The 25,629-nt window shown below is 38.5% G+C and overlaps 1 protein-coding gene across 5 annotated transcripts in view; it reads left to right on the forward strand.

Moving 5' to 3' along the window:
- Positions 1-460: 460 nt before the first annotated feature.
- The window catches only part of CUL1 (cullin 1), a 50,766-nt gene continuing 25,597 nt past the window's right edge, over positions 461-25,629 (forward strand). The window contains exons 1-5 of one of the 5 annotated variants that reach the window (XM_015854941.2): positions 461-601; positions 9,464-9,533; positions 14,349-14,641; positions 23,662-23,836; positions 24,846-25,013. In XM_015854941.2, the coding sequence (XP_015710427.1) occupies positions 14,502-14,641; positions 23,662-23,836; positions 24,846-25,013 (483 nt within the window). In that variant the 5' untranslated portion in view covers positions 461-601; positions 9,464-9,533; positions 14,349-14,501. The other 4 variants (XM_015854940.1, XM_015854942.2, XM_015854943.2 and 1 more) reach the window with 4 other exon arrangements.

The following is a 25,629-nucleotide window of genomic DNA, read 5'->3' on the forward strand; positions in this document are numbered from 1 at the left end:
ATTACAATTTCTAATTATATTTAGGTCATTGTGACCATTTCTCTTTAACTGCCATTTTTCAATTCAGTGTTTACTCGAAACTAGTGACTCTTGATGCCGTTCAGATGAGAGCAGTTTAATTTGGTAATGTCAGATGGGGATTTTCTTCAGTGTTCATTGTAACTTTAACACTGGATACCACGTAATTCAGTGGCCTAGGACAAGCTAAGAATTAGTATCTAATAAATAAAAAAGCATTTGCGATTTCATCATGAGCAGATACAAGTCTTAGCATTTCAGACTGGAAAATGAGTGCACCTGATGGCTCTAGAAGCGGCCTAACTCTGGGGGGCCAAGCAGGATGACCCTTTAGGGCAGTAAAACGTACAGGCCAGAAGACTCGGACCATCAACGCGACCCTGTTGAACGACTGCGCCGTTGTCATTTCCGGCTGCACACACACCTGCCTTTGTCATTTCCGCCGGGGCAGCCGGAGAAGGCAGGCTTGTGGAGAGCAGCACAACCAAAGGGCAACTCCTCCCCGCGCGGGCGCCGTGGCTGCCGGTTATTTTTAGTTCCGGACTCGAGGCTCAAACTACGCTGATCTCTTCCGGTGGCTTAGGTGGGGAGAGGTTCTGCTGCGCTGTCTTTGCTAGCCCTTTGCCCGCCTTTAGGGAGAGGAGAGGAGGCGGCAGCGGGCTGGGTAGACTTCGCGTCTACCCACGGGTTGGGTCCTCTCCACGCCGTGGGTCGCTCCGAGCCAAGCTAAGGGGGGCGGTGCCTTCTCGCTTTCTGAGCCGTGCTGAGGGGAGGCGGTGGCGGATCTGGGCTCGGCGGTAGCGGAAGGGGCGGGCGGACGCGGCCTGACTCTGCGGGACGTGCGATACTGGTGAGTGCGGGAGGCCGCGGTGCTGTGTCGCAGCCAGGCCAGCAACGCAGCCGGGCCGGGTGGGGAAGCTCAGCTGGGCCAAGGCGACAAGGGCTTAACGAAGCGTGGCCCGGCTTTGAGTCATACAGCGAGGAGCGCGGGAGCAGGAGGGGCTGGGCCTGGCCGACCTGCCCGCCCGCCTTTCTTCTACCGGGCGTACACCGCGTTCCAGAGACAGCGGGAGTCGTTGTCTGACGGGTTCGGAGCTCCGGCCTCGAAGTTGCGGGCCGGTGCGGGAGGCCTCTAACTACGCACTGGAATTACATCACCCCGCCGGACCGCGAGGGCCCGCGCTGCCGGCAACCCTCGCCTCACAGATCTGCCTGTTGTCTGCCCTGCCCGCTCCCCTATCGAGGTCGGCCCGACCTCCCTCCCGCCTCCCAGCCCTTCCCGGCACGTGGCCTGGACCGCCACGGTCGTTGCTTTAGACTTACATCTCTCAGATCCTGACCCTTCGGGCCCTTCTTTCCAGAGCCCTACACCTCTTCTGCCTTCTCACTGGCCCTAGGACTGTATGCCCAGGCCGTGTTCATTCTAGGCCTCATCTATTCTATCCTGAGGCCTCTGGAGCTTTTCCCGTAGCTTGTCTCATCACCAGTGTTAGTTTTTTGTCTGTCTTCACTTCTCTTTTCTCCTTTATTCTTCACGTGGTTACCTTTCATTCTGTTGTTTCCATCTCAAAACTAGTAGCACTCAGATCTATATAGGACCCGTGTGGTTGTAGCCAAATTTCTCTTGTGTACCCACCCAACCCCTTACTGTCATCTCTAAAGTATTTATTTCCATTGTTGTTATCTTCCTCAGCTTTATCAAGGACTGTGCCCCAGGTTTTCCCTTGTAGCTCCCTAATGTTGTGTTCCCAGGGAGAGTTTCCCAACCCTCCTCCCTTTCTCACCCCTCTCTCCCCCCCCAAATAACCTCTTACCTGTTTGTTTGTTCATGTATTTATTGCCGCCATCCAGATGGCAAGTCTTGCAGTTGTTTGTCATTGCAGCTAATCACCTCCTTTGTCTCCCAGTAACTTTGTCTGCCACTGAAAGCTGTGTCCTTATTGTGATCCTTTTCCAATCCTTATTTCCTTTTCAGCCCTATTTCTTAATCATCACCATTCCCTTATCACCTTTCCTGTTTCAGCTTTCTTCCTCCCATATTTCCTTCACCGTGATTTTTTTTTTTCCCCTTCCCTTTTGATCTTACTTTCTTGTCTTAAAAATCTTCTTTGTCATCTCACCTCTTTTTCCTTTGGCATATTCCTTTCCTTTCTAGGCTCACTTGCTGTCCCCTGCACTTTAAGTCCTCCAGCTGTGCCTTTGACAAGAGAGGAATGTGAGCTTAATTCATCTTCAAGAGTTAGGCGATTATAGATTATTTACTTGTTTCACCTTACTTTGTTTTCATTTGTTTGTTACTGACTTCCTTAATAGCCTTTTGTCAATAAATGCTTTCATATATCATCACTTTAATACATACCTAATGCAATGCTAGTCTAGAAAAAAAAAATCCGTCTTAGGACCATCCTCTTAGTCCTGCCAAATGGTTTTCATGGGGAGCAGAAATAACTGGTGGCTGTGTAACTTAAATTATGCTAAATACCGTTCGTTATGCTGAATTGTTGTAATACTTTAAGTTGGTACTTATGAGATACAGGGTGTGTTAAGAATACATTTGCTTTGAGGAATTAGTAAAGTACGTCTTCAGTACCATGGTACATGGTTTTTGCTCCAGATATGCTGGTAGTGAGCTGCTGCAGTACTGTCATTCGATGGTAAGGAGTGTGTTGCATTGGCACTTGGTATCTGCTGGCAACTGCTGTAAAGTAGTCTTTCCCTGTGCTTTGTGATTTTTCTTGTTTCTTAGGAGTTGTTACCAGATTTCTTATTTTATGTCTGTCTTACTTGGTTTGGCTCTTAAGATTATGAGATGTAACCAATCTTACTGTTGTGATGTATTTGAGGTATGATTTAAACACGAAAGACTGCTGTCCTGTGGCAGTGTAGGGAATACAATGAATCTAGAGAGCAATTTCTGTACTTAACTTTAGAATCCTAGTTTGTTGTCTAATTTTGACAACTTGATCTTGTTTTCTCAACTGAATATATGCAACCTAGTAACTTCACAACAACTCGGAACAACTGAACTGGGCTTCTGAGCTGAATTACCCCTCTGGAGGAAACTTTTTCATTTGTCTATTCTATACTGAGAATAGTTTATAGTTTAGGCATCTGGATTAGATGTACACATTTCACTGCTTGAGTGACAAATTGATTGTGCTGGCTCAACTAAGTTATCCTCCTTTCACTTCTTCACTGCATGAGAAAATTTCATTGCATCTCTATAAAGCATGGAAATTAATTTAAGCTATATTGATGCATACTCTGATTTGGATGCTGATCTGAGGGTGACTTTTTTGAATTTGATTTATTCTCCATCTTGGTGTAATGTAGGGCATTCTAGCTATACTGTTAGGGAGATAATATTGGGTGCTTTGAAAAAGTTATCTCAGATACCGAACTTAAAAAAGTATTTTCTTACAATTTGTACATTAAGATCTCTTAGTACTGCTTTTCATCTGTTAACTTTCTCAACTAGTGTTCAGTTCTACATAGTTACACTTGTTTCAGTAAGGCCCAGTTTAATGATGAGTCACATACTGGAAACCAGTAGTTATATGGATTGGTTATACCTAAAGTCTTCTCTGACATTTAAATTTTGGTTGGTTTTTTGTTGTTGCTGTTGTTTTGGGGTTTTTTTTTTCTTTTTTAAATTTTCCTAGTAGATGACATCATTTCAAAGATGTCTCGCTTACACACATTTTAACATTAAAAAAAAAATAAAAATGCATGACTGATGTGAAGATTGGAAACTGTCAGTATGGTGTAGATGAGTACTGATGCATATTGTGCTATATTATGCTTTTTAAGCAGTATTTTCCAAGTTGCTGAGGGCAGGAGTGGATTAGATAAGGTAGCAGGATGGTGGTTGTGCCTTAGTACTCACTGTGCAGCCTTAACTTGGTGTATCTGAGGGAGTAGGCAGGCGCTGCAGTGACCTTGGTAAAAATTGTAACCTGTATAGGGTTCATTTTTGTTTATTTTTCTTAAGAAAAAGGCAAATGGAAGAATATTCAATGCTTGGAAAGTTAAAGAGAATCATTGAGCTTTCACTTGTATTTTTATTTTTTTTTTTTAAGTAAGTTTTTGTTGTAAGAAATGGAGTAACTACCACAGATAGACTATTGATTACTTTACAGCATAGTTGAGACAGAGTTACAGAGTTACAGACAGAGTTAAGTAATTAAGTAGCGAAGTTGTCCTGCACTGATATGTGCTTAAGTAGTGCTGTAACTTAGAACTTTACTTGAATGTAACTGCAGAATTGGAACATAAATTTAAGAACTCTTTGCATTATGAGTACTTAGCTATATGAGGTTCATCTTGCCTTTCTCTGTAATTTAAGCTTAATTTCATATGTAAATTCTTCATTTCATCTAGTGTCACAGCATTGGAAACTTGGAATTCTGTCTAAAAATAAAAAATCTGGAAAGTTTATCTGAAGTTTGGAGGACTTAATTGAGGAGGATGGGGAACAAAGAAAGATTAATAGTAAACCATTTTTGTTGGGTGCTTTTCTTTCTATCTTGTTTTTCATGATAGTAATATCATAAGCAAATGTTACAGGTAGTCAAGGAAGAAACTTCGATATACAGTTTAAAACACTTACTGAAAAACTTGCATTTTCTTAAGAAAGCAATCTGTTCTTGTACTGTCTATTATCAAAATTTTTTAATCTCTGAAAGCGTGCCTTTGTGGGTGTGCCATCACTAGTAGGAAGAGAAATGCAAAAATATACTTAAGTAAATTGATTAAAATTGATTTCATTAGGTGAAGGCTTAGATTTAAGACCTAATGGTGTGAGATAATAAGATTTAGGAGTGGCTATTAGGCATGTGCATCAGTTTTAACTTTTGTTTCACTTAAGATGTTACGATGTTTCACTTTTGTACCACTCTTGCCTCTTGGCGGCCATTGGAGATTAAAAGTGATTAAAAACTTGCTAAAATTTAGCTGAATTTATACGAACCTCCTTTTGTACAGTATAATTTATTTTTTTTGCTATAAGATTGTGCTTTCACAGTTTAGATATCTTAGTTGAACCAGGAAAAATCATGCGTGAATCCCTATTTAGATTTTAACAAGGCTGTTCTCTTGCAGAAGTACGGAGATGGAAGATGCTGTGAAATTAGTAAGCTGTTGGGAAGAGATTCTAGTCAGGACTGGCTGACGCTTGTAAACATTAGTACTACTTAGAGATAAGACTCACCAGTCTCCAAGAGCAATGTGGAAACTTTCAGTGCAAACATTGTTATAAATGAAAATTGCTTTTTATGTTTAACAGGTCAGTATGAATTTGTGTGCTTTGGTGCACTAAATGGTACTATGATGGAGAGTGGTTTGTACTGACATTTAGATGTTCAAACATAGCCAGCAGGAGCAGGGAGGTGCTTGTCTCCCTGTGTACAGCTATGGTGAGGTCTCATCTTGTGTATTGTGTTCAGTTTTGGGCCCCTTTCTACAAGAAAGATATTGAAGCTCTGGAGTGTGTTCAAGGGTCACAAAGCTGGTGAGGGGTCTGGAATACAAGCCTTATGAGGCCTCCCAAAGCTGGAGGAACTGGGATTGTTTAGTCTGGAGAAAAAGAGGCTCAAGGGAGATCTTAATTGTAGAGAGCACTACCTGAAAGGAGTTTGTAGTGAAGTGAGGATCAGTGTCTTCTCCCAGGTAACTAGCAATAGGACAAGATGTAATGACTTTAAGTTGTGCCAGGGGAGGTTTATGTTGGATATTAGGAAAAACATCTTCACTAAAGGAGTGATCAGGCACTGGAATAGGCTGCCCAGGGAAGAGGTTAAGTGACTGTCCTTGTAGCTCCTCAGGAAATGTGTGGATTGGTACTAAGGAATGTGGTACTAAGGAACGCAGTTTGTGGGCAACATTGTTGGTAGGTGGGTGGATGGTTGGACCAGATGATCTTAGAGGTCTTTTTCAGCCTTAATGATTCTGTGGTACTGTGACTGAAATGAACTGTAAAACCAGACCAAAATTTTCTTGGTTTAAATCTGTAGGATCAGTATTCTAACTTACAAAATTGGTTTTTTACTGGGTAAATTGGTAAGGGTTCTTAGATTTTATTTTATTTTTTTTTCTCTGTAGGAATTGACCTTACAGGGCAAGTAGGATCTCTGAACTGGCTCAGGATATTTCCAGAGCCTTCTGTGTTTATTCTTGCTAAATCGAATTCAGTATGATTCCTTGCTGTTACTGCTGCTGAATTTGCTTTTTAAAAAAAGCAAGGTACATTGTTTGGCATATCATGTATCTGCCATTCTGCTTTCATGACTGGCTCTCCCTCATTTTCATCAGCTCCGTCTTCCTCACTAATTCAGTAAATGCACCTTGATCCATGTTGTCTACCCAGGCATGTGGTTTTTTTTGTTTTCTTTTTGAATTCAGATTGCAGCCTTAGATATTTTAAGTCACAGAGTGGGAGTACAGATAAACTGTTTCTGAGGGTCACTTTTTTGTCAAAGCCTTCCTTAGTCCTCTTCAGTGTGCTCTTATCTTGACTTGCTTTTCTCTGCACTCACTGTTGTTTTTCTTCATGTCAGCTGCCTTCATTTTTCTGTAGTACAAGCACTGAAAACAGTCAGTATTTTAAGAAACTATAAGGCTTATCACTGCACACTCAGTTTAAAACAAATGAAAAAAAAAAAAAGATAAATCACCCCGTGTTTGTTTGCAACACAGAAAGACGTGAGATTTCAAATTAGAGAAGACATGTTCGCTTCAGAAGTATACTTATTTTGGGGATGTGGTCTCCTGTTTACAGAGTTGATGTCAGTATGGTGAGACTGGTAGGAAACTTTAGTTGGTAGATCATTATTATTTACAGAAGTTAACTTCAGCTTCCAGTGGAGAAGACTGTGTAGATGTACCAGGAAAATTTACCTTTTCTAAACTTAGCCTTTGTTTATGAGGTAGCACTTACATACTTGTTCATTTTATATCAGCTGTTGCATTACTGTACTGAGATTCCTGTCATTAGGAATCTTTGCTCAAGAAAGATATGGGTAAAGCTGAAATCAAGAAGCAATGGAACAGTGTTGAGAATCAGTAAAAGAATAAGCAGAGAGAAATAAAAAAGCAGCACACTGAAACTTTCTTTACGCTCTGAGGAACTGTCATATTTTGGAAAAATCCTTGAAATTGGACATGCAAGTTAGAACAACGTCAGTTAAAAGGCTTTTAGTGAACATAGTTATGCATCACTTAAGAATGTGTGGAAACTGCAATTTCCCGTTACTTCCTTGTTTAAATTAATCTGTATTTTTCTATCTTTATCTGGGTGGAATAACATTTGTTTTTCCAGTTGCTGGCTTAGTTATTGGTACATGAATTAAGGTAGAAGTGTGTTCCTTATAGAGCTTTAGAAACTGTCCATTGGAGTAGTAAATCGCAGAAAGAAGGTAGAAGAAGAATACCGAAGTTGTAAAGCCATGAGTGAAGATGTTGCCATTAAGGTAAACTAGTAACTGTTTAAACTGTTCACCACGTGAGCATAGCTTGATATTGATGTCTTAGAAATCAGAAATGATCAGTGCAAACGATTACAGGGGCGAAATAGAATTATTTCTCCTGCCTCTTTCCACCCTGTCAAAAATAAATGTGCTGGAGTGGAGGCTGTGTCCTTTAAGATTTGTGATATTTGAGAAGTTAAAAAACAAACAAACAAACAAAACCCACAACAAAAAACAACTTGCAAAAAAAGAATATTATATATTCCAAGAAACAGTTTATATAAACTTTAAAGACATAAAAGTAAAAATTGAAAGAGAATTTTTAAGTTTCCGCCCAAGCTAATACTTGTAACTGTGTAATATTGTAAATTGCACCTTAAGAGTTAGCTGACAGTGGAAGGAGGTATGTTGTTCTTGGTTCTGTTCTTTTCATTTAGATGTCTTTCCTAAAGGTGTGTGTCTTATGACTTGAAGAGTCTTAGACTGTTTTATATCTGTAGAACAGCCTGTATTTGGTAAGCAGGGGTATAAAAAGAGTAAATAGACTTACTAGATTATGAGAAGGGATTGGTTTACTTTTGGTTTTTAGTGTGAGACTGGGTACAAAGCAATTAGTTTATGTTTGGTTGCTTATTGCAAGGCATAAACTTGCCAAATAGTTCAATGTGGTAATACTTTAGGGTCACTTCAATTATATTGAAATTAAATTTATTGTAACTAGAATGTAAATAAGCAATCAATGTCTTACATTGCTTTTAACATAAGTACAAGAGTAAGCGAATAACTTGTGTTAGAATAAAGGTAGTTTTTAATGTGTTTCTGCCTGTGTGTTTTGAAAGTATTTTGTGTTGTTTAGCTGTATTGCATATCCTGGGTAAATCACTGTCTTGGCTCAGTTCAGAGATAGTAAAAACTCTGGGAGCCAAACTGCTGATAGCCACTTTGAGGGTTGCTGTTTGCTGAGTACAAGAGCATATGCTGAAATTCTCAATCAGACTTGCCTAAATACAGGAGAGTTGGAGGAAATAAGATCAAGAAGTTAGCTTGGAAAAATGGGAAACAGAGAACTTGATGACGGTTTTCATCTTGCATTTTCAAGTGTGTGGTTGTAGTAAGCATAATACTTTTTTCTTGTCTTTGGATGCCAAAGGTTAAACACTTACGCGTTGTACCTTGGCCAGAGAGAGCTGATAGTTACTTGTAGTGACCATTTGTGTGAATGTGGTCAGTACGCTAATTAACTTGGCAAAAATGACAAACTGCAGCAAGTGTCCAAATGAACTTGCACTTTATTTTTGATACCAGCAAACTTACACTCAGTTTAGAAAAAGGACTTTGCATGTACAGATGTAAAATTTTGACTTCATTGCACATTTGTACGTTTTGGAAACCTCATAACATTTAAGTCTTTCATATTATTCTAATGGCTGTCATTCTACCTTAGCTTATTACAGAAACTTGCTTTACTTCCCTAAAATGTTTGTATTTGGTGTGATGAAATTTAGTCACCTTAGCTGATACAGTTAAGTGTAACAATATTTTTATTCTTATCCTAATTTCAATTAGACAAGGGATGAAACACTTGAAAATGACTAAGTGACTTCAATTTCTGAGTGGCTGCTGTTTTTTAACAGTAGAAAAAATCTCCCACAACCAAACCCAGCAAAAACAAGGCTCCCTGGGCTCTTCATCAGTTGGGAAAATCCTTTAAGTTCTTAGTGGGTCAAGAAGCTAGAAGCTTCAAATTCCATCTGTAATTATTTATACAGTTACTGAAGTAAAGTGTCTTTAAATCTGTAGTCTAGAAAGAAATGGTTGTGAGAGAACAGTTCATGGTCTGTGTAACTGAAGGCAGAAGTTGTATTGGGACATCAAAATAAAGTAGTAATTCCTGCATATGACTTAAGATGCTGTAAATCAGGCAGGTTTCAGTGTGCTTTTTATACAATTCCTGAAAATTAACTCTACTCTTTTTTTTACAGAACTTACACAACACGAATGTTATTTTCCTCATATAGGATAGCTAAAAGAAATACAGCTTGTTACTAAAAGGTCAGTAGAACTCAAGATGCTGTTTTCAAGTGAGATCTGATGCCTTGCATATGGTTCCACCCTAAGTAATGAAAAGGAGGGGGAGTAGCACATCTCTCTGTTCTAAAGTTTTGGAAGACATACAAGAACTGTTCTGAAAGTAATGCCTCCTGTTTTATTATGTTGGCTCACAACATCTAGCAGCTTATTTTGGAGGCATGGCAGTAGAGGTTGAAACTTCCTGACAACATTCCATTGTATTTTGGCAGTGGTGGGGCAGTGTGACAGAATCATAGAATTGCCAAGGTTGGAAAAGGGCCACAGGATCACCCAGCCCAACCATCCACCAATCACCAATAGTTCTCACTAAACCACGTCCCTCAACACAACATCCAAATGTTCCTTGTACCTCTCCAGGGTCGGTGACTCCACCACTTGCCTGGGCAGCCCATTCCACGGCCTGACTACTCTTTCAGAGAAGTAGTGTTTCCTAACATCCAGCCTGAACCTCCCCTGGTGCAGCTTGGAGCCATTCTCTCTAGTCCTATCACTAGTTACATGAGAGAAGAGGCTGACACACCTGGCTCACTACAACCTCCCTTAAGGTAGTTGTAGAAAGCAATAAGGTTTCCCCTGAGCCCCTTCTGAGTGAGCAATCCCAGCTCCTTCTGCCGCTTCTCATAAGGCCTGTGCTCCAGACCCCTCACCAGCTTTGTTGCCCTTCTTTGAACGCACTCCAGGGCCTCAATGGCTTTCTTGTAGTGAGGTGTCCAGAACTGGACACGATACTTGAGGCCTCACTAGTTCTGAGTACAGGGGGACAATTACTTCTCTGTTCCTGCTGGCAACACTGTTTCTGATGCAAGCCAGGATGCCACTGGCCTTCTTGGCCACCTGGGCATACTGTCGGCTCATGTTCAGTCGAGCATCAATCAGTATCCCCAGTTCCATTTCCTCTACATAGTCTTCCTGCCTCTTTGCCCCAAGCCTGTAGTGTTGCCTGGGGTTGTCTTGGCCAAAGTGCAGGACCTGGCATTTGGTCTTGTTTAACCTCATCCTGTTGGCTTCAGCCCAGCTCTCCAGCCTGTCCAGATCCCTCTGTAGGGCCTCGCTACCCCCAGGAAGATCCACACTTCCAGCCATCTTGGTGTCATCTGCAAACTTACCGAGGGTGCATCCAATGCCCTCATCCAGGTCATCAATAAAGATTGAAGAGGACAGGCCTCAGCATCGACCCCTGTGGAACACCACTTGTGACTGGTCACCAGCTGGATTCAACTCACCACTACTCCTTGAGCCCGGCCCTCCAGCCAGCTCCTTATCCAGCCAAGGGCGTACCCATCCAAGCCACGGGCTGCCAGCTTCTGCAGGAGGAGATTGTGGGAGACAGTGCCAAAGGCTTTGCTGAAGTCTAGGTAGACCACATCAACAGCCTTTCCCTTGTCCAACAGATGAGTCACTAGATCATAGAAGGAGATCAGGTTGGTCAAGCAGGACCTGCCCTTCATGAACCCATGCTGGCTAGGCCTGATCCTCTGGTTGTCCTGCACATGCTGCTTGATCTCCCTCAAGACAATCTGCTTCTCTGGCACCGAGGTCAGGCTAACAGGCCTGTAGTTCCCCAGATCATCCTTACAACCTTTCTTGTAAATGGGAGTCACATTGGCAAGCCTCCAGTCTTCTGGGACCTCACCAGTCAACAAGGAGCACTGATAGATAAAGGAAAGCAGCTCAGCTGTCACCTCTGCCAGTTCCCCCAGCACACTTGGGTAAATTTCATCTGGCCCCATGGACTTGTGGCAGTCCAATTGCAGTAGTAGGTTTCTGACTGTTTATTCCTGAATTGTTGGGGGTTTTGTCTGCTCCCCAGCCAAGACTACCAGGTCAAAGAGTGGAGTACCCTGAGGATAATTGGTCTGACTTCTAAAGACTGACGTAAAGAAGGCATTCAGAACCTCCACCTTTTCCTTATCCTCAGTGGTCACATTCCCAGCCTCATCCAGTAAAGAATGGAGATTCTCCGTAGTTCTCCTCTTACTGTTGATGTGTTTGTAAAAGAATTTCTTGTTCCTTTTCACCCCAGTGGCCAGGTTGAGTTCAAGCTGGGCTTTTGCCTTTCTGATTTTCTCTCTGCACATCTTAACAACTTCTCTTTTCTCTTACTGAGTCACCCATCCCTTCTTCCACAGGAGATAGATTCTCTTTTTCTCCTTGAGCCTCAAGAATAGCTCCCTATTCATCCACACTGGTGTTCTTCCCTGCCGGCTCGTTTTGCGGGTTAGGGGGACAGCCTGCTCCTGCACCCTTAAGACTTACTTCTTGAAGAGTGACCAGCCATCTTGTCCCCTTTACTTTCTAAGAGTGAATGCTAGGGGACTCCCCCCAACTACTGAACAGTTTCAAAGTCTGCCTTCCTGAAGTCCAAGGTAACAGTTCTGCTGTTTCCCCTCCTGGCTCCACCAAGAACCAAGTAATCTACCATTTCATGGTCACTCTGTCCAAGACAGCCTCTGATCTCCACATCTCCCATCAGACCTTCTCTGTTTGTGAACAGTGGAATACAGGCGGAATACAAGCAAATTCTACTTGTGTGCCTGCTCCGTCAGTTAACCTCCCTAGTCCCCTAAAATCATTTTTTATAGTCCTCAGGCTTCTGTCAGTGACCTCATCACTGCCAGCCTGAACTATCAATAAAGGATAATAATCAGAGGGGCAGATCAGACTAGGAAGTTTTCTAGAAATATCCCTGAGCTAAGCTCCACCACCAGGCTGAGCAGTTTGTCCACCTACTCGCACCTCATGCAGGTGGGGTTATTATTGTGTGGGTTGTTGTAGTGGTTATAGCACCTTCACTTAGCTAATTAAGGGATCAGTCTTCAGTTGTGAACTTTTGTACATGACTAAGTATTTTGTAGGAGTTGGAACAAATACACATGTTCTTTGTTTTTACTAAACTGTGTTCAAATTCTAGGCTGTTTACTTTTTACAGGTCAGTAAGAGTAATGGTCAGTTACTTTTTATAGGTACTGATAGAGTTATATGGGTTCAAAGCAATCATCTTTTGCTTATGTGAAGAGTTCAAGTAGTACCAAAATTTAAAAGTTCATTATCTTGGATTCTAGAGATGAAATTAATTTGCTTGCTTCCTCTTGCAGTACAATCGGATTGTAGGACTACTAGGACTGTATTCTAAGCTTGTGGGTGTGTAATATGCACTTCAAACTGTGGCCTCAAAAAGGGGTGAATAGCCGCTCATGGACCTTTGGTCTTCCTGGCTTTCATGCTAAGCTGTGAGATTCCTTCATTATTAGTTCTGTAGTGCACTTGTTTAGGACATTGAAGAAGATGTGATTTGTTTTACGCTTTAAAAGCAGCAAAGGTGTTATGTACATTTTATGGGATATATATATAGATTTTCTTTGTGTTTTTTCTCCCCCTAATCTTCCAAGTAATTGTTGCTTGTGGAAAAGAAAGATTTGCTTTAGAAACAGTTTGAAATGAGATAGTAATTGTTGCTCAGATTGACGTAATGGAAATATTTCTAAATGTTTTTTTTACTTTCAACATGAGGTTTGAACACTTAGAGATGGCAGATAGTAAAGGCCTATGAAGTTTGTTAGATTCTGTGTTACTGTAGAAAGGCTGATTGATTGAAAAACCTAAATGTTGTCATCCCTTCCCAGCCTTGCCCCACCCCCTGTAATTTGCAAGAGGATTGTACAGGGAGGGTATAATGTAATATTTAGCCTTGAAAACTGTGTGAAATCTCAAGTGGAATGTGCAGTAGTCTAGAAATTACATGACAATGAACAGATTTCAAATTTTAGACCCTGGAAGAATATATATTCTACTGCAAAGAGATGAAAACAAATAATAAGATTTATCAGGCTTTGGCCCTATCCTTGAAATTAAGAAATGTTGCACATGACCCTTGGCAGATGCAGGCTTCATTATCATAAAGCACTATTTTTTTCTCTATAGAAGCGTAACAAAGACTAGTAATGTTTCACTGCAAATGGGTTATAATGTCATTTGATCCTTGTTTATTTCAACTTGATTACTTGTTGTTTGTTTTTTTGTGGTTTTTTTGTTTTGTTTTGTTTTTTTTTTTACCATGTCAACTGCTTTGTCACTTAGGAGAATCTTGTAATTCTCCATTGCTAATTCTGATTGCTACAGTAGGAGACTTCTGTAAAAACGAATCCTTATTTAATACACTCAATTAATTTTCTTCCTACTATTGACTGCATATTCTCTTGCTCATACAGGCACTACAGGAAAGTGATGTTCATTTACTTAACAAAGAAATTCATGTAGGCATGCATTTGCCAGATAAAAATTCTTCCTAAAATACCTTGGATTTTAAGATTACCTGTGATGAAACCTCAAATCTGGAAAGGTTTAGTGATTAAGAAGAAATTTAGTAAGATTTAGTATTTTCTGGTTGTCTTAGATAACCATCATGATGTTTGTTAACACCACAAGTTCTAACTAAACTTTGAACTGATCTGAAGCACTAGGGTTTTCTTTTTGTATAGAAAGGAAACACTTCTTAGTAGGATATTATCTGCTACTTGGAACGGCTACTTCTGTTTTCTAATTAGCATAAGGTTTTTATTGTCAGCAACACTGATAGAGGTATATTCAGGCTTTGGACAGATCTGAACACTACCAGTCATATATTGAAGTGCATTACTAAACTGCAGAATTTTTTGTATTTCAGATTTCATAATGGATTTCTTATCTGTGTGAATTATACCATTGATTTTCTCATTTCCTCTAGTGGAATGTTTTATAATGTATATTGTTGGGTTTTTTTTGTTTTTCCTTATGCAGATTATCTTCCTGGGGAGCATCGCTGTTTGCATATAAAGAATCTCTTGCTGAGTTACTGCAACTGAGTGTAGAATGCTACTTTACTTGTGATTCTGATGGAGGAATAACCTGATCTCAGGCTGCTGCACTGGAAGACTTTACAGGAAATAAAACATGTCATCTAATAGGAGTCAGAACCCACATGGACTTAAACAGATTGGTCTTGACCAGATATGGGACGACCTAAGAGCTGGAATTCAACAGGTTTACACCAGACAAAGCATGGCAAAATCCAGATATATGGAACTCTACACGTATCCTACTGTCTAAGCCAATTAATACGTTCATTGTTAGTACAATATAGTTTTTTATATATTTAAACTCAAAATTGCTTTGCATTTGACTTAGTCACTTCTAAGAATATTTTTTTATTTTGAAGATTAGCTTTTTCTGTTTAATTTGTCTGGCAAATAAGAGGAAACAATCTCTTGTCTGGAAAATTGTAATGAAGTATACATCTGAATTTCATATCTGATTATGATCATTTTGACAGAACAGATATTTAAAGTGTTTCTATTAATAGGTCTAATTTTGAGTTGACAATACAGTGAAAGAAACAGAAAAAAACATATCTCCCTGTTCATGCATTTTTGTCATTATACTGTGAGTCTTACTTGCAGTGATGTCCAGTTACCTTGAAAATTTTTCTGTTCTTAACCTCAGAATAGTATTTAATTCTGAGTTGATTTTAGAAATTTCCAGCTAGTGTGAGGGTGTGCACAGTGCATTTATCTTGAATTTCTAGCTTGAATCTAAGAACTTTTGAAATTTTTCATCATCTCCCATGTTTGTTGCTGTATGTGTTTACTAAGCTACTATTTGGAAGATTTTGGGCAACTTGTTTCTGTCAGGTAATGTGTAAAGACCTTTAATGACTAATTTTAAGGAGAATTGTGCCTCTTTTTGTACTACAGTTTCAGTGTTTGGCTTCTGAATTTTGTTTTGAAACTGAGAAATCCTGCTTTTTTGCCTTATCAAGGAAGGAGTATATAAATGGATTTGATGAGGAACCACAGTAAGATAAAACTTCTCACCAGACCTCTGTTTTTCAGCTGTTGGTCTGTGTTTGCTTTACAAACCTACTATGTAGCACAATAAGTGCTCCTTAAAAAGACTGTAGTACAGCCAAGCATGCAGACATCTATGATTAATGAAACAGTAGTTGAATATATTTCCTCTCTTGCTTCAAGCAATTCTGGTATTTTTCATATTTTTTAATTTTTTTAATAGATTATTATTCTGATACATAAAACCATGTTTAAAGCTTCTTCTGATACATATTTGGAATTGCACATCAAATTTTAGTCACTATTAATTTATTTGAAAAGACAGACTTGAAGGCTATGAGGTAATTGGATCTGTGATTCTCCTAGCTTTGTAAGAAGACACAAGTTGGTTTTCTGTACATGTGATTACATGATCAGGATGATTACAAAATCTTATCTGTACCTGCAGACTGTGCTCCTAAGGATGAAAAAAACCTTGAACAGTCTGAACATCTTGATTACTTCTTTAGTAGAGAAGGGAAGCTGGAATACCATTTGGTTTAGGATCAGAATTTTTCTGAGACTTGAGGTGACTTATTCCTTGTGGTGCTAGTAGTGGTACTGTTCTTGACCAAATGAAAGAAATCTACAGAAGTTTGGAAAGTTTCATACATAATAGAACCTTGGAATGACTCCTGTTGGCCCACAGTATTAGTTGTGTTGGTGGCATGGCAGAGTTTGAAACTTCCTGACAGCAATCCACTGTATTTTGTTGCTGTGCAGCAAATGGCAGTTGGAGGGGCAGTCAGACAGAATGGTGTCTGACTTGAAAGTGTGTATGAAGCAAAGGTGTCATAGAATTCATCCATGTGGAAAAAATGGCATCCATTGACATTCCTGGACTCTTGCTGAACATTAATAGAGACTATGCAGTGAATGTTGGTATAGAGTTGGTGGGTGGTATGCTTCAGCAGTGGTAACAGTGGGAATTTTTAGGAGCTTGACATGTAGGCTGTTGTTCATAGCTAATGAAAGTGAATAGTTAATGGTGGTGATTATGCTGAAAAGTAGTGGTTTGTAGCTGAGAACGTGCTTTATCAAAAAAGTGTTATTTTGCTCTTGTAGTTTCCACGGAAATAAATGAGGCATTACTTTCAGGGTGACCTACATACTTAGTATAATGTTACTCTTACAGCATTTGCCTTTGTCTTCTCTAGCTGATATTCCCAAATGTTCATGGGATGAGGAAGGGGTATATTGCACATTAACTTTGCATTTCCTTCTTGCTGCTGCTTCAAGAGAAGCAGCAAGAGAGGCTGGGCCTGAAAATTTTAAGGTGAGTTTTGCTTCTTTATTTTGTGCATAATTCTGGTGGTTGACTTCTGTTTGTGGATTAATTTAATAATCAAGGTACTTCAGAATATTTGGCTGCAGCTGTAATGTCTGAGGATAGTCCTATTCTTTTTTAAAAAATGCCAGATCATGTGACACCAAGTTGGAAATGTTGTGGACAATGTACTCCTGTCTTCACCCCTTTTTTGTCTGCCTGTGTTCTCCCACTGTGTTGTGTTTTCTTTTGTTTTTGTTGGGTTTTTGTTTTGGACAAAATATTGCTTCTGGAATACCGTTTGATCTCTTTAGTTTACAAAAGGAGAATAACCATTCATGTAAGTGCAACTGCCCTTACTTCCGTCTGGTAGTGAATTTTTGGCCAGAATTGATTGGAGATGTGCAAGTTTTGTTGTGCTTTTTTTCAAAGGAATCTTTGAAGGAGCTGAGTAGCTCAGACTGTTAGGATGGAGGTTCAATCTTCTCTTTATTTAGGGAGTCTCTTATGTGAAACAGTGGATTCAGTCTCTGAGTATGGGTCAGAGCTTGTATTTAAGATGGGATTTTTCTCTCTCTCTCTCTTTTTTTTTTTTTCTTTTTTTTTTTTTTCCCTAGCAGAAGTTGTAATACAGGGATTATTCCAAAGATTTTCAAGATTTGAGAATGCTGGAAACATGAACCAAGAAATCTTGTTTCTGAATGGTAGTTTGAAATATTTTCACCCTTAATCTTACTAATCTAGATTAATTTGTGCTTTTGATTTCAAGATTTGTTTTTGTTTTGTTTTGTTTTTCTGTCAGATCAGGCCATTACCAAATGTTTCTTAGTACTGCAGATACTCACGTTGTTGTCGCTCTTGCTATTCCAGCGCACCTCAGCAGTCCTCTCTATTCACCATTGCTTAGAAACCTGTGGTGAATTGTAGTATAATTACATTTTTGTGCATGTTCTTTACTTCCTATTGTTTCTGTTTCCTTTATTTCCTATAGTTTCTGTTTAGAAAGAAAATTCCTTTAAAATGGTGCTTGCTTTCAAAGACAACTGTTTTCCCCCTAGCCCTCCCCAGTTGAAATGAAGTACTTTATTTGTGCACTTTTCTGTCTCTTACTGAGATAATTAGGCTATTTCTAGTACTGAAGAGCCTAGTAACTCTTGCAGCAATAGTGTCTTAGGCTGTGTTACAAGCAAGCGTAGAATTACCTGGCAAACATCAACTTCATCCAGGAAAGATAAATAGTAAAGAAGTTTAACTGTATTTCTAGAATGAAAGCGCGGGTTATTGATTATCCATTGCATTAAAAATGACAAAAGATTATTGTGATGTCTCTTTTGAGGTAGTCATTTCATCTCAGATATTAGCAAAAAGAGAAACCTTAAATAATGGTATAGTGTATTAACATTTAAAAAATGCTGAATGACTTAGAATAATCTCCCTGTTCATATAATGAAATACATAAATATATTCAACATGTTCTTACCTGTGGGTAGTCAGTACCAGTTAAACATTTTGCCTTAGCAGTGTCATGTTATTACCTTGGCAACTATTTGCTAAGCTCTCTGTAATTGCTTCAGTTGGAATCCTTGTCCTGGGGGCTTTCGCTAGAAATACCGTCTTTAGTGAGCTTTTTAATAAGCAGAAGTACTAATCACATGGATCTGATACTGCTGGGCAGTACAGCATGCTTTTTTCCCCTCTGAATAGGCTGTTACTCTTTCTGCATAGAAAAAGATACCAACTTGTTAGGGCATGCAGTACTTAAATCTTGGAAAGCGTTCCTCTTCCTTTTGAGATTCCTTGATTCAAAGCCATTCTTTCATTTTAATGTTAGATTGCTTAAGGTTACTGTGGATCCATCAAAGCAACCTCAGCTGTCTACTATTAATCCTATTGAAATTCAGTACAATGTTTATTACTGGTTAATGCATATGTGGAATGTGAAGATAGAGGTAATGGCATATATTTATGCATTTTGAAGGATCTACTTCTTGTGCAGAAATGTAGATATAATGGCATGGTCTTAGGTATTCTTGTGAAAGTTGCTGCTTTGGAATCAAAGAAGTGCAAAGTATATTTATACTACTGTGATCAGTTCCTTAAATTTTCTTCTCTATGCTGATTGCTTCCTATTCTACTTATGTAGCAACAAAGAATGTTCTATAGAAAACAGACTTCTGTCAATTTAAGAACTTTAAACCTAAAAACAGTCTCAGTTGTATTGGTTCTTGCATGTTGAAATAAAGACTGTAGACTTCATATATGTATTTATGTTTGAAAATGCCTTTTTTCCTTGTACTTCGTTATTTCTCTGCTGTTCTTTTGAGCTTATACGATGTGGAGGGAAACAAAATGTTACCTGCTAGTCTTCAAAAAGTGTTTGCTGGAAGTTTCTCAGATCTCAGATGTACGTTAATGTATCAGAATTTTATGCCTGAATTCTCCTAGTGAATGCATGATTGATTCTGTGACAGGTTTTTCCATTCTTTGCCTCAGTCCTTCCCTGGCTATAATGGGAATGGCTTAACAAAGCAGTAGTGCATTGTATAAAGACGTAAATGTGTGATTCTTTTTCTTCCTCCTTTTTGTTTGTTTAAAGTTTGTAGGATATCTGTAAATTTGTTTTAGTGAATGAACTGAGGAACACATGTAGAAGAGACTCTTGCTGATACCTCCCTGAAAATAATTAAGGCTTCTGGTTTTGTGTTTATGAGTTTTTTTCTTTGGTTATTTTATGGCACTTTGTTTTGTTTTCCATTGCAACTCCTCAGAAAATTGAAGTTCAAGTTGAAAGCACTTGTTTTGAAAAGTGATGTGATCTTGGCAACCTCATAATTTCATAATGTTATACACAATTCTGTTAATCTGGTTAATAAGCAGTTTAAGTCATGTAGATGTGTCTACTTCTCTTAGAAATTTTAGATATGCATGAGGTTGTGTTATAAAATTGGATGCATTTATGTTGAAATTACTTGAATCTTTCTGAAGAAAATATGTGAAATAATTCTCTATTTAAATAATAACCTATATTCTAGTAGAGGTGGTTTTACAAGTCTAGAAAACAATTTTTTTTGTCAAAGTTTTCATTAACTTCCTGTAAATACATTATGCTTGCATAGCTTTGGAATTATTAACAAAAATACAATTTTTTGACAAGTGTAGCCAATCTGAAACTGTTCTACTGTGACTTATCCTGGAGATGACATAGTACTCAGCATATAGTTAACTACTGATGTTAATTATAATCAAAATAGCAAATTTATGCCTAAAATTGATCTTTATATTAAAGGGATTAGAAGCCGCAATAGAAACTGATTAGGAAGTTGTTTGGCTTTGTTGCTGTTGTTGTTGCATGCTTTTGAAGGCCTTATTGTAATTTCTCTCTGCTTTGTGGCTTTGTACTATACTGTTTCTACTTCCTCTTTAGTTTCTTTTATTTTTTTTATTTATCTGTTCCTCAAGCAGACTTATTGTGGCTGTGCTAATTTTTCACAGCAATATGGAAAAGCTGTGGGGACCCAGCTGCCCCACATAAAGTGGAATCCATTTTAAAGAAAATGGAGCTTCTGACTTTATGAGTACTTAAAATCAGGAACTTGTGGAACTGAGTTATCTGTACCATCTACACAAAGTCCAAGTATTTTCCTGCTGTGTTGTATTACAGAACTGATACTTGTCCCCTATAATTTCTCTTTGTACTTGCTTATTCAGCAAAAAGTCCTACATGGAGTATTTTAGCACTTTTCTGGGGAAGAAGTTAGTTTAGAGATGGCCATGGCACTCTCAAGCTACTGTTTTGGTGGTGTATTTGCTTAGAAAGCTTATGCAGTGCTGCTGAGTGTTTCACTTTCCATGCTGCCAGAAGTTCAGAACTGCTCAGCTAATGATGTGGGAAAAAGTCAAATGGTTAATTTAAAGGCAGTCATTCCCTAACCCAAATTGATGGTGGTGTGCATGAACTCCTGTACTACTGAAAAAGCAGGTGGCAAAGATGAGGTAAAGCACTCAGGTGCATTGTTATGTCTGGATGTTTTCCTTCAGTGGAAATGATGGTGATGTACAGGGCCATAAATTCATTATGGAATAGTAATGTGGGGAACACTGTTGTTTTGATCAGCTCCTTTTTAAGTAGAGACTATTAAAAGCAGTGCATGTGATACTGAAGGGGGTCAAACTAGTTTTTGTCTCTAAGTAATTTTTGTGTCACATTTTAAAGAGCTGTAGAGAAAAATAAAGCTCTGAAATATTTTTCAACTTAGTTCACACATGCTGTATAAATTTCCAAGCTTCTTTTTGGTCTTTCACCTCAAATTTTAATTTAGATAAGTAGATCTAATCTCCTTTCACCATAAGGATGAAGTGGAAATTAGAGATTCATCTGTTCATCCTGTAGGTGGTTTGCCTGTTTGCTAGTGTTAGCTCAAAGTTAGCAGCCAGAAGCCTGGGGAGGATTGCAGTTTCACTATAGTGCAGGCCACTGGTAAATTAACTTCTCTCCTTGTTATAGTGTGAGAATCACTAAATGAAAATACCCACATAAATGTTTCCTAAGAGGTACTTTGCTGCAAGCAGAACATAAAGTCATAGAATCATTAAGGTTGGAAGGACTAGTAAGATCACCAAGTCCAACCGTCAACCCATGCCTTTAGACTATGTCACTTAGTTCAACATCTGCATTTTTTTGAAAACCTCCAGGGATGGTGACTCCACCACCTCCCTGGGCAGTGTGTTCCAATACCCCACTACTCCTTCTGAGAAGAAATTTTTCCTAATATCATACCTGAACCTCCCCTTGTGCAACTTGAGGCTGTTAGCTCGTCCTGTCACCTGGGAAAAGAGGCTGACCCCCAGTTTGATAAATCCTTCTTTCTGGTAGCTGCAGAGAGTGATAAGGTCTCTCCTGAGCTCCTTTTCACAGGGTAGAGCAAGTATAAGGCAGTGCACACACTCAGGTCAATGAACACATAGCAGCCCCATACTAAAGCTCCACCAAAAGGTAGAGGTGGACATATCTGAGTATGTAAGTCATTCTGTCAGTAGTTAGGTTTAGCAGGTAAGAATGTAGATTTGGGGTAAGAAAGTGTGAGAGAGCAGTCTTTTATGTGTAATATGTCGCAGTTCTGCATTTACAAGCTGCCTTCCATACAGGTAATTCAATATAATAGGTGCAGAATAACTAAAGTAGAGTGTTAAAAAAGTTTTATTTTGGACACTTTGATTATCAAAACTTAAGCTGGAATAGTGAATAAAGATGGCCACTACTGATGTATTTTATCTGTAGCTCTGAGATTGCTTTGAATGGGAATGGATAAAAGATTTAAGTCTATCTCAGGCTCAAAGCCACTTGGTTTGGGAGAGCTAGGGGAAGGAGAAGGCAAGATTCTCAACTGGGTGTTTATGAATCAGAGCCCTAAATTCCTGGTGTCACTGTGAAGGATCTTCCCATATACAATTCAGAGCACCTTAAGTATTTTAAAGTTAAGCAGTGAGATAAACCCTGCTTTTCTTCTTTGTGAGAAGAGTGAGTTTTATATCCAGAGAAAAAATTGTACTGTATAACATCACTGTCTTCAATGGGGAATTCTGAAACAGAAGTGTAGATGGTAAAAGTAGTGGCAGTGCTGGGGAGCTTGAATGAACAATTAGCTAGGAGCTGAAATAAATCAGCAGTGTCCGGGAAATAAGTTTCTAGTAAGAGATATGATGGTGATAAAGCTTCGGTTACTAAGTACAAAAAAAGGTTTTATGCTATTGGTTGATATAATTACCTGGCACCTAGACAAAAGTAACAGGTGGGAAAAAAATTGTTTTTTTTCAAGTATGATTAGTCTTAGGCAAAGAGCATCATCTTCTATGCTCAGAATGGGATACATTGTATATCCATGTACTTGTTCAGAAAGTTTAGCAGACTTTTCCTTTCAAATTTGTCAAAAAAGACCACAAGCCTCTTTTCCTGGAATGCAGAGTGCACTTGTAAGTGGGCAGTTCAGTTTAAAATTCTCTTTTTTATTTTTTTTAAAGAAATTACAGAGGAGTTAACTGAATGTTTTCTTAGATTTTTCTACTTAAGTTTTACTGTTTAAAAATTAGAAGCAAGTCTCTTGCTTACAATGACTATAATATATCTTATATTGTAGGGTTTTGATTCCGTTGTTGTTTTTTTTTTAATCATGCAGATGTCTTCCATTTTATTGTGCTGGTCTTTCAGAAGGAAAAGACAAAAGTCACATCTCGGCAATACTTCAGTACTATACTATACAATATACTGTAATGCTATACTAATTTCCTAGTGTGTGGCATACCACAGGCAAAGCCTGTCTAGTGTGGTTAAAGCTTGGCTCATTGGTTAAAACATAAGTTAAAACCATGTTAGACCTTCTAGATTACTTACTACAACACTATTCTAACAAGGGATATCACAGAGACAGCTACCCTCAGACTCAACAGAAGTGTAACTGCTTAGCACCTTTGTTCTTGTCGGCTAATAATTTATTGAGTGAGCCATCAGAGTAACTTCTTGTAGCATCCAAGTCCATATCCAGTTGAATTAAAGTGGCTTTTTTTTTGTTTTTTTGGGGTTTTTTTTGTGTGCTTTTTCTTCCACTTTGCTTACATGCATGAAGTGTTTCATACAATGTGATTTCCATTTATTACTTTGGAGGAATATCAACAAACTGTACTGGTTTTCCGGTGGCCTTATTAAGTAGAGCATTATGTATATTCGGTGTTTGCTTCAGTATTTGCTGTAAACTCTGCAGTGTTCTACATGTTTTGCTACAGATAATTCTGGTTAAAACTATTTCTCCTAGTTTTGTTTTTATTTTACAGTGGTAAATGTGTCTTGTAATGTATTATGGTTAGGTCATTTATGACCATATAAAAACAGCTTCTTGAAATTAACTTTTTTTTTTCTTCTTAAATTCTTAATTGTAGTCACACAGATATTCCTTAACTTACTTGTTAGTCATGTTTATAACTACTGTACTAGTGTACACCAGTCTAATCAAGCACGAGGAGCAGGAGTACCTCCTTCTAAATCAAAAAAAGGTCAAACGCCTGGAGGTGCTCAGTTTGTGGGTTTGGAATTGTACAAACGACTAAAAGAATTCCTGAAGAACTACTTGACGAATCTACTCAAGGTAAGATAGTAGATTGGTATTTGTAGTAAGATGGGCTGAGTTGAGGAGAAAACTCGTACCTGCAAAATTAGAACTGTATGCAGTCACTGCAAGTATATTGAATCAACTTGAAATCAGTTTTGTATGTGGGTAATTGAAGTAAAATCAAATGCCAACTTAAGCTGTCCTGTAACAGTAACAAGTATAACCAGACTTCCTAATCAGATAACTAGCATGTTAGTAATCCTCAGAAGATGATTGCCTGTAATGTTGAAAATGCCTGATGTTAGACACTAATTTACTAACTGCTAATAAGGCTGCTTTGTAAGATGTTGATTTCTAGTTATTTTTGAGAAGATGTTCAATATTGAGGTTTTAACTTGTAGGACTTAAATTTTGGGCAGCAATAAAAGAATTCTTGGAGTCCTGTAAGTATGCAGCTGTGTAAATTAATTACAAGTTGGAAAATTGTCTCTAAGTTTTATCCAGAATGCATTCCTGTTTCATTGCTGTGATCATTCAAACTGTTTCCACTTACTACCTGACAAATTTCTATAGAAGACCTTACCATCTATGCTCATTTGTTTAAGCCACCCAGGTAGCAGCAGAAGGAGTGGGTGTTATATTTTATAAGAGGTTATTTTTTTAATATTTTATTAAGAATTTTTAATAGTATCTTATAATACATTCGTATTATAGTTGTCTTGGTACATTTTACAGATCACACTTATCAGTCTACCTGTCTCTTTCCAGTGCAGATTTGTCTTGCTGTCTTGAAGGGAGTAGTGTCTTCTGGAGTTTTGTCTATGCTTTCCTTTTGTGGGTGGTTTTCTGTGCAGTATTTTTATTTTCTATTTTTTCTTTGTTTAAGAAGAGCCATTTTTGTGTTGTGCTTTTTTATTGCAAGAATAAATTAATTAATCCTTATTCTTTTCTTATAAATCTACACTAAACAATCATTTATTGTACACCTTTACATGTCTATTTCACTTTAAGATTACCCAACACTACTGGCAAACTTTTTTTTTAGGATGGTGAGGATTTGATGGATGAAAGTGTGTTGAAATTCTACACTCAACAGTGGGAAGATTATAGGTTTTCAAGCAAAGTACTCAATGGGATATGTGCCTACCTCAATCGACACTGGGTTCGTCGTGAATGTGATGAAGGTCGTAAAGGAATATATGAAATTTATTCGGTAGGTAACTTTTGAAGTGAGTGATTTGCTCGTTCTGCCTGCTGGCATTTGTTGTATTACTATTGCTCCTGGAAATTTAGTGTTTGTAGGAAGTTCACAGGAAGTTTTAAGGTAGGCATCATTGTACAGCTTGCTGAGAGAAGTTTGACTCCTTTCCGTGTCCTCTTAGGACACCTCTCCCTTCCCCCCACCAACTCAGTGTATATGTAAATGTCTCATGAGATGTTCAATCCCCTTTGTACCCAGTGAGACTACTAGTATTAGATTGTCAAGTGTTGACTTGAATACTTGCTGTATATACTGTTATCTGCGCACATCTGCGTGGACTCATTTTTCTGCTAGAATTCAGTCAAGTGCTTCAAATAGGGAACAAGAAATGAACTGCATTTTTTTCTGTTTGATTCAGTACACCTCTACAGATCTCATCCTTGCTGGTGACGTGTTAGAAAAGAGGTGTTATTTTACTGTTTCGCTAAAATAACTTTGTGTTGGATAGAAGATCAGTCTTTACACTTATTTAACTGTCTTTTACTTGTTCTGCATTTCAATAGTCCTATGCTAAGGGATTCTGCAAGCCTAAATATCATCAATAAAAAGAGCTGTCTATTGTCAAAGT

This window comes from Coturnix japonica, chromosome 2 (assembly GCF_001577835.2).
Source record: "Coturnix japonica isolate 7356 chromosome 2, Coturnix japonica 2.1, whole genome shotgun sequence".
NCBI classification, from domain to species: domain Eukaryota; kingdom Metazoa; phylum Chordata; class Aves; order Galliformes; family Phasianidae; genus Coturnix; species Coturnix japonica.